At 43.2% G+C, this 19,211-nt stretch overlaps 1 protein-coding gene across 2 annotated transcripts in view; it reads right to left on the bottom strand.

Moving 5' to 3' along the window:
* trrap (transformation/transcription domain-associated protein) overlaps positions 1 to 19,211 on the bottom strand; it is a 77,744-nt gene that overhangs the window by 52,666 nt on the left and 5,867 nt on the right. The window contains exons 5-25 of one of the 2 annotated variants that reach the window (XM_017483776.3): positions 19,092 to 19,196; positions 18,884 to 18,967; positions 18,739 to 18,795; positions 16,418 to 16,543; positions 15,642 to 15,719; positions 15,400 to 15,488; positions 13,968 to 14,064; positions 13,726 to 13,864; positions 13,161 to 13,239; positions 12,163 to 12,397; positions 10,837 to 11,167; positions 10,222 to 10,319; positions 9,790 to 9,984; positions 8,485 to 8,676; positions 7,707 to 7,872; positions 6,778 to 7,034; positions 6,491 to 6,691; positions 3,147 to 3,298; positions 1,275 to 1,474; positions 855 to 1,072; positions 549 to 746 (exon numbers count right to left, since the gene is read on the bottom strand). In XM_017483776.3, the coding sequence (XP_017339265.1) occupies positions 549 to 746; positions 855 to 1,072; positions 1,275 to 1,474; positions 3,147 to 3,298; positions 6,491 to 6,691; positions 6,778 to 7,034; positions 7,707 to 7,872; positions 8,485 to 8,676; positions 9,790 to 9,984; positions 10,222 to 10,319; positions 10,837 to 11,167; positions 12,163 to 12,397; positions 13,161 to 13,239; positions 13,726 to 13,864; positions 13,968 to 14,064; positions 15,400 to 15,488; positions 15,642 to 15,719; positions 16,418 to 16,543; positions 18,739 to 18,795; positions 18,884 to 18,967; positions 19,092 to 19,196 (3,297 nt within the window). The remainder of the gene's footprint in view (positions 1 to 548; positions 747 to 854; positions 1,073 to 1,274; positions 1,475 to 3,146; positions 3,299 to 6,490; positions 6,692 to 6,777; positions 7,035 to 7,706; positions 7,873 to 8,484; positions 8,677 to 9,789; positions 9,985 to 10,221; positions 10,320 to 10,836; positions 11,168 to 12,162; positions 12,398 to 13,160; positions 13,240 to 13,725; positions 13,865 to 13,967; positions 14,065 to 15,399; positions 15,489 to 15,641; positions 15,720 to 16,417; positions 16,544 to 18,738; positions 18,796 to 18,883; positions 18,968 to 19,091; positions 19,197 to 19,211) is intronic. The other variant, XM_017483778.3, reaches the window with a different exon arrangement.

Raw genomic sequence — 19,211 nt, 5'->3', positions numbered from 1 at the left:
CTTATAACAGCTATAAAAAGTCATACAATGATGGGCTTAGATTATGTACGGCATCAGACATACAAGTCCCTGTGAATTACCTGTTACTATAGAAACGATAGAAAATGATTAGGTTGAGCACATTAATATAAACCTGTGACTTGCCTTGCAGCCAGCATTACTTTCAGGGCCACTTTTACAGAAAAATTAATCTGACCAAACACAATTCAAAATCGCTGAGATATACGGTCAGTAAAACACTTCCTTAGTTCGCATTTTGGAATAATCATCATCTTCGAATCCAACCATAATTCGAGTGGTCATGGAAACAAAAATGCTAAAGCCACTGACGTCACATGTTGCTGGTTCGAAATCATCCAGCTGTGTTTCTGATGGAAATGCATAGAATGACTCGAGATCAGGCATGGCTGCAAAAACACTAGCAGCACCGTTCTGGGTGGAGCCAAGCAGGTGCCTCCACTTGTGCAGGATTCTACAGGGACGCAATCCTCTAGTAAAAGCTTCAAGAACAGAAACATGGAGGAAGCACGATGTGACCGTGTTCCTACCTCGCCAGTGAGGTCCATCATGACAAACAGCAGAGCCTTGAGAAAGGTGAGTTGGTTCTGCAGCACCCAAATAAGTGGCAGCCTCTCCATGAGGAACTTTATAGACACCACTCCACCGAGCTTGGCGTACCAAGCCTGCTCATAGCAGCACGCACACAGACGCTCCACGATGTAGGAAAAGAGTGGCAGCTGGCACGCCTGGCAGGAGAAAACAACACACTAACTCAGAACAGTGTCTTATCAAATAATCAGCAGTCATTTGACATGAACAGGGTCAAGATTTGTGCTGCAGAAAGACCGACTCACCCTCTCTTTGGACCCCAAGATAATGCTAGCGACATCAAAAATGACAGCCAGTGCGACTTCGCCAATCTTACACAGCTCTTTCTCTTCGTATGCCATGCAGATAGCGATGGCATCGATCAGCACCAGGGGATCCATCCCCTTAGAGCCATTCTCCTCACTGTGGAACATAGCGGTACTTGGCTGGCTGCCTAGCTGGTAGCACGGCAGCAGGAAAGGACCTACAACATAAAAAATAAAATAAAAATAAAAATACGCTGAAGAAAAAGAAAAATGCTCATCTGCATTCTGTTTATTAGTTGCACTTCTCAAATCTAAAATACCAACACCGTTATTTATTGGGCTTGGATTCTCAAGATTAAAAAAAAAAAAAAAAAAAAGAATTCATGGCTCACTGCATAAGGAATATAAGGTCATACACACCACACTGCTGAGCTACAGCCACCATGGTGTAATGGCGGATGAGACTGGCCACGAAAGGCAGAGCACTGGGACGCAGATCTTTTATGACCGCAGACATGAATGCTCCAGTCAGGGCCTGTTCAAATGTCCTGCGTGCAGGTGTGTCCTGGGCCTTGTATCGGTGGGAAATGATTACGTTGGGGATCCATTTCTCTGTAAAGCTGCAAGAAAAGGAATTTCATGCACTGTTCAATGCCAACATTAAAATAACACAACGTTTCTCAACTTAATCTACTGTATATCTACCACATCTGTAGCGCACAAGTGATCTACTGGAAACTCACTTATAATGGGAATCTGTGTCACTTATGTACACACACTATCAACTGATGAACAGATACCATGCTGCAAAAATCAACTGTGCTTTCAGAAATTAGAGGCTGTTCTCTGGCAGTAGTATTTGCATTTTACTGAATTGATCCAGAGTTCGAAAGTTGGATAAAACTACACACACACACACGGAGATAAAGCAATGATGAAATATTCTATCCATCAATCAACCATTTTGAAAACTCTTTTGTTAGAGGGTGCGTCTCAGTCAGGTCCCTAGCTGCCTAAGTCATGAATCAGTACATGGTGTACACGAGTTCGGGCACTGGTAAGGACCCCGGCGGACTACACTTTGGGACACGGATGACTCAGAAAACATGACATCATTTCCAATAAGGGAACATAGTGAGCATGGATGCTCCCTTGTTAGCAGCATCCGTATGGACGGCAAACAATATTTTTCAGGAATATAACTTTTGACTCGGCTCGGCAGATGAAGATGAAAATGAAGACGTTATTCAACATGTACAAAACAACGTGATCGCCTACAGCTGAACCACCGCACTCTTGCCCATGTGATATTGTGTTAATTAGAGCTTGTTGATTAGTTTTTTTGTGGTAATAGCCGATTTGTTATGTGTGAGGTGACGGACTGAGTTTAGATTTTTTTTTAAATCAGGTAATAGTGGTTGATTAGTCAATGCTAAAAAGATGTTTATACATCAACAGCTCAGTCCTGTGAGAGCTTCTGCTTTGTATTTGACTGGCATTTGGTTGGATGATTCATTATTTACCCCCACTGATAGGAAGGCTATGATTGAGCGGCTGTTTTATCCATGCCCGAGCTTGTATTCTATAAGGCCAAATGCCAGTAGCAGCAGTGATGGATTGTGCCATTTCATTATCGCTATTTAAAAGACTTTGGCTTTGGCCTAGACAGAGCCGAGGAGCTGGCTAGTGGGGGAGAGGGAGTGGCGGATCAATTCAAATTCATACCGCCGCCACTTGAATGGGACTCCATTATCCGGGCTGGCATTTGAGATATTAAGAGAGCACGCTGCATTCTTTTCACGGTGACCGGTGCAGTCTGCCGCGCTCAAAGTGGGAACGAGAGGATGTCATGAATCAAGCCATCTGACAGCGGAGGCTGCTCTTCCCCCTTCATAACTGACACACTTCATTATCCCTGTGAGGGGCGCAGGCAGCAGGCTTTTGGGGTAAACAGACAGAGAGGAAAGTCAATTAGCCGCAGCGCAGAGTTCAATGCCTGGGTAATGTGACCCAGCTACCCTTTATGCACAACCGCTCGAAGTGTCTGAGTAATTAGCCCTTATTAACAGGCTGCACGTGGCTCTGAGGAACCGCAGAGGTGAGGACGATACCGAAGTCAACCGTGCTCACGTTGCGCTCCGAGAACCGACCGAAGGAACAAAAGGAGACGACGAGCACAGCGAAGAAACCAGAGAATGCAACACAACTCCTCTAGAACCCAATCGTCATACTGCCTGCCTTTTCCGAGAGGTGAAATATTTGAGGCTTGTGTGAATGATAAGTGGATCTTACTTGGGATGGGCGAGGAGCTGGTACAGGGCGTGTTTGTTATCCTCCAGGCTGGTCATGGCCACCAGGAAGCATTTGATCACCTCCCAAGCCTGTCGCCTGTAATATGGCTCCGTGTTGGCACTCTTCAGACAGTCCAGCGCTGTCTCTATGGCCTGGAAAACAGCACGAGACCTCTCATAGCGCAAAGAGAAACAGTGATATAAAAAGCATCCTCCTGCGGGATTCATTCATCACGGAGAATTCGTTTAGTTTGCAACGTTTAAGAAAACACTTCTAACTTTTTTGTAGAGTTCATATTACAGCACAACTAAAAAGCAGACGAGAACTGTTTAGGCATTTTCTTCCCTATACGCTCGGTTCTGTTCCCCTCCCTGAACTGTAATCCCCATTATACACACTAATCTCACTCTGTTATACTTCAGAATTGTGAACAGACAAGCTTTAGTGATGGAGGAGTTAAACAGTCTGACTTAAGTATAAACATCACTGCCTCGACGAATACAAGCCAAGAATATATACAGACATATGACAAGGCGGCTGGGGGGGTCTTTTTAACTTCTTGAAACCCCTTTTCATGAGAAAAGACTCACTTAAAAGAGGAATACATTAAAAATGAAGGCGAAAAAGGAATACAACTGGGGTTCAGTTCCTGAGGGACTTGGTTGCTCTGCCTTGTGACACATTTACAATGGGGTCTCCCTTAAGCTCATATACAAAAGGCACATAACTATTTTTTCACACACACACCACATTTCATATTTATGCAGTTTTTCGGTTCAGTAACTAACTTCCCAGAAGAGATTTTTGGATTGATCGAGAGTTAAATCTACACACGTTGTAGTATTCACCAGACAAAACACTAGAAACTGCAGCGTGTGTATGTGAGACTTTATCACCTTGTCTGAAACCTTATTAAAGTCACCATTGCTTAGACAAGAGACAAATACAGGCAGAACCTCCAAGGTGATGGAAAATGGGAGAGATTAATCAAGTCGGCTTTAAGAGAACTTGGGGCGTGAGAGCATGGAGCGGTTCTGACGCGAGCGCTGACTCGGCAATACGGGAGGGCTAAACCCTCGCTGCATCATTTGTTAGCTCTCATTTTCGAGCGTGTAGCTCAGGTGAGTAGAAACACTGAGGTTTACATCACAATGACCGTTCCTCTTCTGAAGTGATTACGGTCGAGAGTTCTCGAAGACACTCAAAAAAAGTAGTCACACTTGGTGCTGGAGCAAAGGGCTGACTGGAGGTTGTTGTTGGTCCTGTGGGGGATATTGAGAGATATGGAGCATCGGAGCTTCTCTTAATCCAAACCGACAGAGCTGGGCTCCGGGCTGCACTGAAGAGCAGCTGCTGCTCGCCGCAACCGCAAGGCGTATGCAAATGAAATTAAGCTGCGCCAGCGTAATGGTGGGAGGCATCCATCTTGGAGGCACGAAGGCAATTACAAAAATGACAGTTTGTGTTTTCCCAAGTAGCGGCGGGCAGCAGGAAGAGCCATTAGCTGGAGCAAATAATCCCGTCTGCACGGCATAGAGAGATTGATTAAGGAGGGGGAGGAGCAGAGGGACGGGGACAGAAGCTGATGATCTCTTTAATTACCTGGGGAAGACACCGTCTCTGCTCACACACACTTCTCTTTGACAAGGATTCATTACACAATGAGCATCCTGTCCCCGGCCCCTCCCTCGTAGCCTTGGAGCTCAGACTGAAACGCAATAGGAAGCCGACTTTGCCCACATAGGGACTTGCGCACGATTCTGACAGACCGTTCTCACGTGCCCTAAATGTTTTAGGCTCAGCGAATGTTTCGATTGCTAACTGCTAAGTGGATGAATGTTGGCTGATTAATATTAATATACTGTACAAAGCTGCTCCACATCACTGCAGTATTTATGGCTGATATGGGAATTTAGCTAACTGAGGTCATTATAAGCATGTTATTATTTACTAATGAATAATTCCATTTTTGCAACTGAAGAAAGTCTCAAGATCTCAGCTGAGGTCTGCTTCTTTAACCTTGCATCGGTTAAAATGTGAACTGAGCTATGGCGTGACTAACTCATTTTTTTATTCATATACAACAGAAAAACACGTTTGTAACACTCTGATGGCCAAAACAGCCTTTTATATCTACCAACCTAGTGCAAGAAATAATTGCCCCAATCTCTGTGTACACTGAGAAACGCACAGGACAAGTCCAGTGTAAAGTGAAACGCTTCTTGAAAATCTTTCTGGTGTAAAAAAATAGGCTTTCACTTGTAAATTTGTGGGGTTGACAGATTTTAGGTTTGAAAAGCAATGGAGCATTCATTCAGGAACGTTTCAAAATGAAACTGAAGGACGTGCATATTCAAATTAAGACAATCAATTAAGACAACATAATACTTATTAAGGCATGAATTTTAAGTGCCTGCATTTAATCTAGAACAGAGGAGGAGCAGCAAGACCCACAGACACCCTGTTTACATTGGAATTCAAAATCTTCGATCAAAGTGTCAAAATCTACCAACCTAACTGTGTTTTTAGACTAAAAATAGTGAGTTCGGGGTTGAGTTGGTCCAGTGCAGATGTTCTTATTTGCTTGGTAAAGCGCTGCTTTGTGAACTATAATATTATTCAAATTCAACAGAAATTCTCTAATATAATCATCGAGGAAGCATTTGTCCAGTATTTGACACATACGTTTGATAAAAGTTTTAAAGCGCACCTATTATGGTTTTGAAACGTTCTTCATTGTGTTTTAAAGGTCTCGTACATCAGATTTACATGCATCCAAGTTCAAAAAACACTTTAACGTGCTCATAATTTAAACTGCAGCATCACCTTTATCTTCCTCCCAGTGTCTCAAACAACTCGTTAAATGATCCGTTCTAAACTCCTCCTTTCAGAGAGTATACTCTGCTCTGATTGATCAGATGTCCCAGTCTGTTATGATTGGTCTACCGCTGCCAGTGAGCAGCCAATGAAGACCAGAGGCAGGGTTTTTGTTACAAACCTACGTGGGTTAGTACAGGAAGTAAGTCTGGAATTACTGATGACTCCTTTCAGCTGTTCGGATTCGGTTCCTTCTTTCAGGAGTCAATAACTCGGTTTGTCGTGCGTTTTGATTTTTTACATTCACAAAGAGCTCTAACACACTATATGAACGGTAATATTGGAAAAACCATAATAGGTGCACTTTAAAATGCTGAAGTTCATTGATCACATTTGCAGTCATTCAATAGTTTGCATGCATTATTCACTGCAAATAATCTCTGCATTTCACAGCAAATGAGACTCCACACAGAAGTGCAGGAAAAGAAAGAAAGAAGAAAGAAAGAAGAAAGAATAAAAAGCAATACCTTCTCCATGGGCAGCTGAACAGAGGCTTTGCAGTCAGTGAACTCGGCCTTAATGCTGGGGCCCTGCACCTCCGTCACCACATACTGCAACCTCTGAGACTCCTTCAGCATCTTCCGGTTGCTTCCGCCGAACTTGCCCAGCACCCGGTAGGCTACATGAGAGATTGTCTCTGCTGGATTCCTCAAAGTTCGCCAAAGGGCCTGGACACAATCCAGAAACCCTGTGGTTTTAAAACCAGCACATCAAAACATCCTCAAGTTCAAAGTTTAAAGGTGAAGGACTGTACCTGCATGAGCTCGGCACGGACGGGTTGGATGTGGTCATACAGGAAGTCTGGCTGCAGGTTGTCCACGCAGAGCTCGAGAGTGCGCAGGCCCTGGCTTACCAGCGTCTGGGAGCCGTTGAGCGCAGACACCAGCGGATCCATAAGCATGGGCAGGTAGGGAAGCAAAGAGCTCAGCCTCACAGGCACGGTCAGACACAGCTCCACAAACAGATCCTTCATGTGCTGCTTATGGAGGCCACTCTGCAGCATGTTCAAGCCTGAGAAGAGACCCCCCCCCATACATTAGCCTTGACCAATAAAGACACAGACATTGAATGGACTTTTAAAGCACATATACCTGGCATGATACCCACGCTTAAGTTAGACTACATGAACAATGAATGCACAAACATATACTAAAATACGAGCGCTTAAAACTTACGCGTTATGTCAAAGGTAGCCTTTCTAATCTTGAGTAAATGCCAAATGTGTCCATCACTGTATCGATAAATATGATGCTGGGAAGTCATCAATGCTATTATGAAAGCATGATCACTCACAAAAATAACCGTTTTAAAATCTTTTCATGGAGAATTACTATAACAAAATACTGAGGAGAAAAGAAAACACGCCCATGCTCATGCTCATGGAAAGCCTGTATAAATAAAGCAGACTTTTATGTTGTCAGAGATCCTTTTATGAAATGGCAGCCTGCCCATGTATTGTACTTCTACCCTTATTGATAGCTACATCCATCAATGATGATGCTTTCAAATTAAAAAGATGAAAGACTTTCAAAGCCTTTTTGAATAAATTAAAGTATCTTTAGGTATAAAGCGCTTTAAAAGGTGGAAAACACAAAACGAGAGTCACCGTTCAGTTATTCCTGCACTGCAGAAGACGCCTCGATAGTTAACAGTATAACACAACAAACGAAGGTGTTTGTTTACCCTGCAGCAGGTTGGGTAGAAGAGGCAGGAACTCCTGATACAGCAGGTCATGACTTCCTCCGCCAATAGAACGGAACAGAGCCCTGAGCAACAGGAAGTAGTTGTATGGCTCTTTGGCTGACTGGGCAAGTTCCATGGAGCTGTTCACAATCTTATGGAGATGGGGCTGCATAGAAAAGAAGAGAGTGAGTTTTTTTTTTTAAAACAAGTGTTTGTAGATACTTTTGAAGAAATCATAGATATAGAACCTTTAACCGGGAATCTGGATTTAAACTCTCAGACTCTCAAAGCGACTGCACTGAGCATTTTAACTAGGCCAATCAATACATTCATCTCTATCTGTGAAAGCCACATAAAGTATGAGTATGTCATGCAGCACTAAAAAGCTGAAGGATGAATTACAGTTGTCATATTGAAATGTGACAAGAGAGAGCAAGTCAATTAATATGTCTGAAGATTATATCATGCTCTCAATAAACCTGGAGCTCTGGGTCACAGAAAGGAAGACTGGAGCTCTTCCCTCTCAGCACCATTATTTCACAGTGACCTTCACTCAAGTCCTTGCTGTCAATCCGAGGCACGAGTGTCATTTCTCATCTGAGCAGCTGACAGAATGCATTAAAATTAATGTAGCGAGGCTACTAGCACAGACGCGATCGACGGCACGGGTGTTGTCGTAGTTAGGAGTGTGCGAGACGCTCGGAGCCATCAAAATCCTCTTTCTAACCCGGCTATCTTAGTCGAAAAGACTTCGAGGACAAAGGTTACGCTTTCTGACCTTGAGCATCTGCTCATTCTCTGCAGCGAAGAGAGAAACCGAGCCAAACACGAGTTTGAAGAGTTTGAGGTAGAGGTTGGACAGCTCCACGTTGGAACCCATCTCGGGGAGCCGCTCCAAAAGGTACTCCACTAGGATGGTTGCAAACAGCGCCGAAGTCGACAGGTTAGCCAAGAAAGAGTTCGCCACAATCTGAAAAGAGAAAACCATTTATTTATTTTTTTTTCTTTTTAACACTTACAGCATTTAGCAGAAGCTCTTTGCCTGTATTCGCCCAATTATCACTTGTGAGCGTCCAGCGTTCTGATGAAAAACGGTAGCAGCTACATATAGCTTCCAAAGTGAACTAGTTAAACACCACACCACGTCGTAATTACGGTGATTTGCTGACGTCCTCGTAGAACTCATAATTACAACTTGTGAGCTACGGATTTTTCTGAGAGCTCCGACTTGTACCACCTGACCGCTGCAACGTCATGCAGAAACACTCAAAATGGCGGCGACTTTAGCGGTAAATTGCAGTCAAGTAGTTCTCTCGTAATATTTCTGTGTAATAATTTGCATCATTGATTAGTTTTAAGACTATTATTCATGTTTTACCAATGTGAGATCAAACGGAAAATAAACGAAAGACATACGATCCAGTTTAACGTAGCTAGCGCCGACTGGACAACCATCTGACGTCGCATAATTCCGAGTCACGGGACGTGAACAGCTCCGAGTAGAATGTCCAGGTTGTCATCTAGTAATTGCAGTACTTGCTAGGTTTGCTAGGATTCTAGCAGCTGTATTAAGATGAAACCAAGATTAGAATCTTTTTCTTCCGTTCTTGTGCGCCAAACAGTAAACAGTAAAGTAGTACTAACTGCAGGTAGGAACTAAGCTTGCGAGTGAGGGACTGAAGAAATGTCGGACCACGTGTGCCATAGTGTGGTCCAAGGAATCATTTGAGCAGAGCGTTTGGATTTGTGGCTTTACCGTGTAAGAGCTGATTTGCATAGAACAGTGAAAATCTCAATTCACACGTCGCTCGTCTCACTGTGGCTTTATCACTTGCTGCAGAAATCATGGTTTTGCGTCACAGACATTCAAAGCAAATGAACGGGCTTCTGTCAGTTTGACGCTAGTGTGCTGATAGGGTTATGCAGATTGACTTAGAGATGCACTGAAAACAATAATAATAATAATAATAATAATAATAATAATAATATTATTCTAAAACAGTCAGCACTTGGTTGACTGACATAATTACATACACACACAAAAAAGTAGGGTTACCACACCATCCAAAGCAAGCACGCTTACCTGCAAGGCGTAGTTTTTGGAGATCCTTTCGACCATGTATGGCACAGTGGTTTGGAAAATCTCTTTAAAAGTGAGTGGGTTCATCATGGTAAAGACTCCAGCAAAGTGCTCCAGGACCTCCTTCTCCTCCTTCATGCGGACAGTCTGACAGTTGGCCACGCGAATGTATGTCTGCCCGTTGCTTGCAATCTGTACCTGGCCAAAAGGGGGGGGTGTTGTCTCTGTGATAAGCTGTAGAGCTTCATTACCAGCATAAACACTCTGCGTCCCAGTCACGAATTCATAAGTCACAGAAAACTAATCAAACAGCATCATCATTCTCCTCCTGCACATTTTATACTCATGATAAAACTGCATTCCTCTGTTCTGAAAAGCAGTTTAGTGGAGGTCTATCACAGCCAAGACTGGACAATAATCAGGGGTCAGTCATACCTGGTAAATATCCAAAGCCTGCATGGCATATTTGACCAGTTTGATGTAGATCTGAGTCTCTTTGGGTTGAAGTTGCTTGTTGGGAATAAACTGGGCTTCTGCAATAAAATAGCAAAATGTACAATATCACAAAATATCATGTTATGATACATGAAAACATTAGATGATACACGATATACATCATAATATTTAGTTCTGCTGAGGATTGCTTATGTGATGCCGGCAAAACATCAGTCACAGTTTAAAAAGCCTACACAATGAAAGCCTTCCCTTTATTTAAAAATCAATAGGAGGAAGATAAAACAATTGCTAAAAAAGAATATAGATTTTAACATCCATCAGCTACTAATCTGTTCTGTACTGTAATAATCTGTTACAGAAAAATACTCGATACCCACTATGCTGCTAAACAAATAATAAAAAACTCATACATTTATACCATGACACACACAGAGAGAGAGAGTGTGTGAGAGAGAGAGAGCGAGAGTGTGTGTGAGAGAGAGTATGAGAGAGAGATAGAGATGGTTGCTTGTTGTGTACTTGTTAAAGTGACAAAACCGAAAATTTGTATTCTTCTTATAACTTCCAAAATTTCTCAATTTCAAAAGCTCTTACCTCCCGGAGCTTTGCAGGAGGTGATCCCCCATGTGATGGTCTTCACCCCACACACGAGGGTCTTCACCAGGCTGCGGCAGTCCGACACCTGGAAAGTTTGCTTGTCTTCTTTCTCCCCTGCTCGGTCAAAAGGTGTGGCAGAGGGTGGGGCCGGAGGGACTGGAGTGGGAGGGGCAGGCGGTGGTAAGGCTGGTGTGGTGGCTGTAGGAGTGGCTGGGACGCCGGGCAACGCTCCTGGATCCACTACGCCCATCTCTGATTGGGGCTTGCACTTTTTGAAGATGGACACGAGCTGATAGCGTGCAATGGTGTGGAATTTTAACACAAATACCTGGTGGACATTATAAGAAAAGGGGTTTCAGCAACTTTGGATTTGGAAATTCCAGCAAAACATGGATGGAAAAATGCATGGTTACAATGACCAGGGTCAGACCAGAGGGCCTGAGGATGAATAGGACTCCATTTTGACTTCATGATTAACACACTACTACACAAACCCCCCTCAAGACCTGCTGTTCTGCACATGCTCTGACCCGGTCGTCCAGCCATCACAATTCGGCCCTTTTCAAAGTCACTCAGATCCTTACGCTCGCCCGTTTCTCCTACTTCCAACACATCAATTTTGAGAACTGACAGTTCACTTCCTGACTAATATACCCCACCCCTCGAGACGAGATAATCAACGTTATTCACTTCACGTGTCAGCGCTTTTAATGATATGGCTGATCTGTATATAGTAGAGATATTCACCTAAAATGTGTGAAGGTCTAGCTATATAGAAGTTCTGGCTTACAAACGTTAGGAGAAGCAATTAACATGACAGAATAGTGACACCAGTTACATTCTCATGCTTAACTACTAATAATTCATTCATGGCTGTAAATAAAGAGAATTTGACATGGTTACATTTTATTTCATAGCTTTGCTACATGTTTCCACTTTTGACCAGAGTGCCAGAGCCTCTGATCAGATGAGACATCAGTTTAGCAAGCGTCCTTCACTGTCCGGTCGTCTTTAAATTTTGTTTTCAATACCGAGAAGTGTACGAAAGGCTGCGAAACCTTTTGCCTTTCTGAATGAATGTTTCTAGCCCTGTAGCTAGTCTCTGGCCCGATGAGCTGCCTTCAGCTACGTCATTTACATAAACGCATAAACTGCAACGTTGGATCTTCTACAGAAGTTGGGCTAGTTTAGAAAACTGCGGTTGCTTTTGTTCATACATTGACTGGCTCTGCTACAGTGTTTTACTTTCTAGTACATGGTTTGGTCGGCTGAAGTACTTGGCGGTCCACTAGCTGTTGGCCCCGGTATAGGGTCCTGCCTCACCTCCAGCATCCTCATGAGGATATCTCTGCCGTTGCCGTTCTCCTGTTCACTTTTGGAGCGGATGCAGTCCACCAGGTTGAGTAGCAGTTTGCATGACATGGTCTGAATGCTGCTGGGCAGGGACTCGTCATCGATGTTCTTAGCGAACAGTTGCACAGCCAGTGAGAGGTCCGTTAGAGGCAAGTTCTGCCTGACGTGGTGTACAAGGTCGGCAAGCGTGCTGTAGGCCAGGGGTCTGAAAGAGAAAAGGACTTTAACTACACATTCGTATCTTTCCATCATTGCTCTCACCAGTGTAGTGAGAATAAGATGAACGCACAGATGGTGCGTTCGTCGTGGTTTTGGTTCATTTGTTTGACAATGACAGATCATTTGAGACAAACGCTTCAGACAGTCTGGTGAGGTTTTCAAAAAAGCAGTCCAGAATAAACAACTCTAATCATCCTGACAGAGCCAAATATGAGCCAGATTCGCCTGCTGAAGGATGAGCTGATTTGGAGTGGAAGCAATGCTGGCAGGCGTGTGACACTTGGTGTCTGAGTGATGGACAGTGACCAGCGCCAGGACAGGTTCCCACCCTCTATCCCATGGAGGTGCTGACAGGCTGGCACTCAGAGAGAGTGAGAGAGAGTGAGAGCGAGAGAGATAGATACTTGGACCTCTTTAGTCCATTGGGTTTTCTCATATCAGCAACGCATCATTAACTAGTCATCTTCACATTTTCTGATCATTGCATTTCCCCTCTGCATAGATTTGTCACTAAAGTGGCAGTGACTGCAGTGTGAAGATGCCACAGTACCATTGCCAACCCTACTAAATTTCAGCACACTCTGGGATCTGATAGAAAATGTGCCAATACCTGCCAGCATCTCTAATGGGACACAACGATGCAGTTCTGCCGACTGGTGTCACATTCATTCACACCTGTTCAAGGTATGCAAGAAAGGGGTTATCAAAGGAAGAAAGCAAGAAAGGGGTTATCAAAGGGTGCCTCTTACCGCAGAGTCTCCCTCGCCGTGTAGCCCGAGCCGATGAGTATCGACTCATCGAAAAGCTTGTCCATGCATGGAATGAATTCTGCAAGATAAATAGTCTATCAGATGCCAGCACAACCTCTCAGCATTACAGAAAGGGCAAACAACCCCTGAACCACGAGCCATCAATGCTGTGTCTTTGTAGTCAGAGCTTCTCATCGATTCAGTTATTCTCTACAGGACTAATGATTAAGCCGAGTGTATCGCGTTGCCTTCTCAACTGCTATTGATTGAGAACTGAAGCTAACGGAAAACACCGCGGGAGTCTAGCGCGATGCGGCGCCGTCAATTCTGTACTTCGTTAAAGAAACTTCTTCGGATATTAGACGCAAACAAACTCACAAAGATCATTAGCATCACAAAATGATATTTCGAAACACTCACATCGTGCGGAAATATTTTCCCCACGTCATATCATATCGAACCACGGTTTTAGATATTCGGCATGCTTTGTTTGTGTACCACCAATAAAGACAGTGCTGGAAGTGTGTTACCTTGCAACATGGCGTGTAGAGAGAGGGGGACTTACGGCTGCGAAGATCTGTGGTGAGGATGTGCTTAGCAGCGATCAGCAGCTCTTTGCGCAAGTGAGCGGTCTCAGGAGGACAGTTAGACAGCAGCTGCAGCATCCCTTTCACCATCTGCTGAGAATACTTCCCAACCAGATCCTGACCAAGTGTGTGCACATACAACAATTCAGTAATCACACAAAGAGAAGTCAATGTCAATACTTTTTAAACGTAGATCAATAAGCACTCATAACCAAAATACCTGATAGAGGCGGATGATGTAAGCCAAAAAGGACAGGGTCTTGATTTGAGCGGCAATGAAATCTGCATAAAGCTCTTTATTATATAGTTTGTGTTGCCTGTAATGATCAGAGATGGGCACAAATCAGAATACGATAAACTTGATATTCTCTTATCCCATATGTTCTCAACCCTAAGATTGTGACCCCATGTAGAGAGACCTGAGATGTGGGAGATCTTTTTTTTTTTTTTTTTTTTTTTAAACCAACTGTTATTTATAATGTAGTTCTATGCACATGAACATGATTTATGGAATATTAAAAAAAAAAATTTTAAACTCTCAGAAAACTCCATTAGCCTTTCTGCACTTTGAAGCGCTTCTTAAACCCATTTTACACCAGACTGCAAGCAGTGCCAAGACCAACATACAGTCATGTTGATCAACCTGAGAGGTCACAGAGAATCTCTTTAAAAATAAACAAATTTATTTTTACGCAGCATGACTACAGCTCAGGCTGGAAAATCTTCTAATTACAATATTCATGCTACATTTCGCATTATATGCCCATAATCTCTACAGCACATGGGTGATGGTTCAGTCGGTGTCGCTTTGGCATTGGTGTAAACCAAAACAGAGTGCAGACGTGAAATAAATATACTACATACACAGTATTATATACAGTAATAATGCCTGTTTATAATCTGTACTAAAACGGTGCGAGAGAGCACGGAAATGAACGCTTTTTGGTGTAAAATGGGTTTTACGCTCATGAAAATGTGCCACACAATACGCGAATCTGATTATTCTGAATATTTATTTTTTTTATTTACAGTAATGCACTACATTTTTTAAATAGTGGTCCTATCATTTCTAACGGACACATTAGGAAATATTAGGAGAATTTCATGCCCTTAAAATAAATTCTCTGGTCAAAAACTTCTGCGAACCCTTGCCCTTAGAGGGCAACCGATGGTGGATTTTACAGATACCGATAACTAAGATAACTAAGATGGGCGGTGCCTACTGATAACCGATTTATCAATTGATAGTTTTTAAACTTGAAAACTATTAATAAATATTGAAGTAAATAAAAGATGTACATCCAAACGGAACCAAAAAGTAACACTCCAAATAACAAATACAAATAGAGACATCCAAAAGGAATCAAAAAGCACTTCAAATAATAACAAAATTAGTCAGCGATGGTTTTTATTTCGCCTCTAGAGGCCGCTCTCGTGCTGTATAATGACACCGGACCCTTCTCAGCCGCTCCACGCAAAAAAAAAAAAAAAACAACTGATAGCTCCAGCAACCGGTTATCAGTTGTATAGAGGTTGTATACAGGTTATCAGTTTACCGATTAATCTGTAAAACCCATCAATCGGTCGACCTCTACTTGCCATACACAACACCAAACACTGCACTAGCGTGTTCTTAAAAAGATGAAACTGACCGTGCTTGAGAGGTCACTTGCAGCATGATGGTGTTCATGATCAGCGGCACAAACTCAGATACCACGTTGTGAATGTTTAGTTTGTAGAGCTGCAGAAGAATGAAAGAAGTCATTAGAACATTGGCAGAACGTACGGCTTACCGTCAGGGGGACCGACTAGGATACGGGTCATTTTTACACCGAGTACTCGGTGTTCTTTTATGAGTCTGTGGATGTATGAACGTGTGATGTGTCTTCTTCACCTGATACATGAGAACCACAATGATTGGCAGTTCAGCCAGGACCTTGAGAGACAGCGACCCCCGGGGAATGATGGTATGCTGCAGCACAGAGAGGAGACAAATGAGACACACCCTGCGGGACGACATCACTCAGAAACAACACCGAGCTCGGCTGCTCACTGGTGCACCAGCTGTCACTAATAAAATATGACACGAGGAGTAATTAATTGAAAGCGATTCTCCCCTCGCGTGAAGCTTAATGATCACCGTGTCTATTTGAAGGGACATTCATTGATTATCAAACAGCTGTAGATGATGCAATATCTCTCAGTTCAGACCTCTAAAGACCATAAATGCTTGTAATTGACGGGAAGTACGTCAATCACAGGGGGACGACACCCTCTACTGGCTGTTTAGAGAAATACCGTTCAGAGGAACACAACACAGAGGAGACATGCTTAGTGATAAAAACAGCTCTCAGACATCACATAAGCATCAGATTCTCAGCTAACTGTAAATGAATCTGTAAATTGAGCTTCAGAGCAGCAGAGACACTCAGATCTTATCAGTTTTACTTTCAGCGCCCAGGACTGATGGTACATTATAAGCACAAGCGCGCACGCGCACTCACACACACACACACACACACACACACACACACATGTACCATTCTCTGGGCTAAAGCACATCGCCCTCATCATTGTGTCTCTAGTATTTACGTATAAAAAAATTAAAAAATAAAAACACACACACACAAAAACTATGGAGAAAACACACAGAGCTCTGAAGGCACTGACCGTGCGGGTCTCGCTGTCCTCCCGCTCAGGAGCGGTCTTCACCAGCACTGAAGTGATCATGCCCACCATTTCTGGAGAGGGCACCGTGTTCTCCGCTATCACCTGAGGATTCTCAAAGTACCTCGTCTAAGAGGAAAAAGAGGACAGTTAAAAAAAATTAAAAATCAGCACACTACAGATTATGGTGCACAATAACCCAGACAATGACGATTCACTATTGTCATACGCACAGGGCAGCAGGTTGCAGCGCACAGCAAGCGCGTGGCGGGTTGCGGTGAGCGCGTGCGGGTTGCAGCGAGCGCGTGGCGGGTGGCAGCGCACAGCGAGCGCGTGGCGGGTGGCAGCGCACAGCGAGCGCGTGCCGGGTTACAACGCACAGCGAGTGATCGCGGTTCATCGTCACAACGATTCGGCCGATTTAAGAACAAAACCGTTTTATTACAGCATCATTTAAGAATAAATCGCCATAAAACATTAGTTCCACGTTGTACAGGACCAGCTTGTCGTCCCTTTAAATACAAAAAACTGTGACTCGGAATAAGACGTCCTTCTTATTCCCACTGAGTGGATCATTTAATCAGTCCATACAGGATTTCAGAGACGGTTTTTTGTGATTTTTGCCTGCAACAATGCTTGTTTTTCTAAATTTGAGATGCAACTTGCTCATTTTTTGTGCTTTTTTTTTTATTAAACTAATTTAATAGGCGAAATTGCACAAAAATACTCAGTGATGCGTGAAACGTTTTAGCTGTAGTCGTGTGTGACGCACGTGTCAAGATCTTACTTGAATAAAAGACAAAGTACATGGTCAAGAGCACACCGTCAAAAAATATTCCAGAGTTCTTTCGGAAATTTCAAAATGAAAGACGGTTTAAAAAGCTTGCTTTTTTTTCCCTTACGAAATAAAATTTAATACACATGGTATTTTCAAATGTACTCGGGTAAGTTACAAATACTGGGGTGTAGTAACTGCGTCTGTAGTCATTCAGAATAACTTTCAGTTATACTCGGGTAATGTACAATGTGAATCAAGGAGGGCTCTCCCTGCACGTGCGTAGTGATGATATCACATGACACGTTTGGGCCCAAATCAGCAGAAAATCTGTGGTAATGTTGAAAAATTGCAAGTCCCTCAGAATACGGTGGAGTTTGCTTGATTTTGCTCAGCACTGCGATCGCAAAATCCTGGAGGGATTGTCAAGTTAAGGAATAATACACGAGATGAAGTGTTTTATTCCTCTTGTACCAAAGCATATCTACAGTTAGTTACAGTTACGTTTATATAGCGCTTTTCTAGACACTCAAAGCGCTTTACATTCAGTATTATGGAGGGTGGGGGTCTCCTCAACCACCACTAGTGTGTAGCATCCAGCTGGATGATGCGACGGCAGCCATAGTGCGCCAGAACGCCCACCACACACCGGCTATTAGTGGAGAGGAGAGAGTGATGTAGCCAATTCAGAGATGGAGATTATTAGGGCCCATGATAGAGAAGGGCCAGTGGGAAATTTCACCATGACACCGGGGTTATACCCTTACTCTCTTACGAGAAGTGTCCTGGGATTTTTAATGAGCACAGAGAGTCAGGACCTCGGTTTAACGTCTCATCCGAAAGACTGTGCTGTTTTTACAGTATAGTGTCCCCGTCACTATTCTGGGGCATTAGGCCCCACACAGACTACATGGTGAGCGCCCCCTGCTGGCCTCACTAATACCACTTCCAGCAGCAACCTTAGTTTTCCCCAGGAGGTCTCCCATCCAGCTACTGGAAAAGCTCAACCCTGCTTAGCTTCAGTGGGAAAGCAGGTGAACTGCAGGGACATATGGGTCTGGCAACAATCTTTTTTTATTTATTAAAGAGAATGCACTTTATCAGTTTATAGTCAAGTTGTATGTTTTTTTTTCTCTCAAAGATAATAAGAAAAAAATACAGTTTTGCCTCACTGTTATAAATCAGCAACACTGAAGACTCCTTACAAAAACATTCAACAAATGTCTCCTTACAGAATGACATAATTACACCTTTTTTTTTTTTTAATCCGTTTACGTGGAGCATCTATTATACAAATCCTTTTAGAAGCTGTTACTATAGAAACAATCCTGAAACTGGCTGTTGCAGAACATCAGTCAATACCTACTGAATCGAGAATTCAGTAGTGCAGTTTTATAAACGCTGCTAACTTTTAAAACGCACTCAAACAATCCACCAATGTGTGCTGTAAAAACACTGAGTTTAAAGCGAGTAATTGTACTGACCATACACAAATATCTAGCACCAAACGAACAATGATTCATCGATGTAATATTACAACAGTACATACCACTACTTTTGGCAGATCTTTGTAGATTTGCTTCACAAAGTCCAGAAAATGATGAATCTGTTAGAAAAATAAAAGTGTCAACAGTTGCTTTGGCTGCTTGATTCTGCTCTGTAACTAATACAGCTGGAGATGACGCAGCGTTTACCTCTTGAGAGATCGGAGGTCTGAACTGCTTATGCAGTTCAATGATGATGCGCAGACAGATGAGCACATTTTCCTCACTTTCAATCTAGGGAACAAAACAGAAGGATTCGAAACGCAGTACGGACAATTGGAGTCAACGTGCAATAAGGACTATAACGAGTAAACACTGCACCTGTGGTGCAGACATCCTACTATGAAATCTAACTAACCTCGAGGAAGCGAAACATCACAGACAGGATGTTCTTTACATGAGGTCGCAGGTGCTCGTTGGTAGGGATGCGGTGGATAATTTCAAGGACCAGTTTCCTTAATTGCTGTCAGGGAACATC

Source organism: Ictalurus punctatus, chromosome 13 (genome assembly GCF_001660625.3).
Source record: "Ictalurus punctatus breed USDA103 chromosome 13, Coco_2.0, whole genome shotgun sequence".
Taxonomy (NCBI): Eukaryota; Metazoa; Chordata; class Actinopteri; order Siluriformes; family Ictaluridae; genus Ictalurus; species Ictalurus punctatus.
This window is presented reverse-complemented; position numbering and strand designations above follow the sequence as displayed.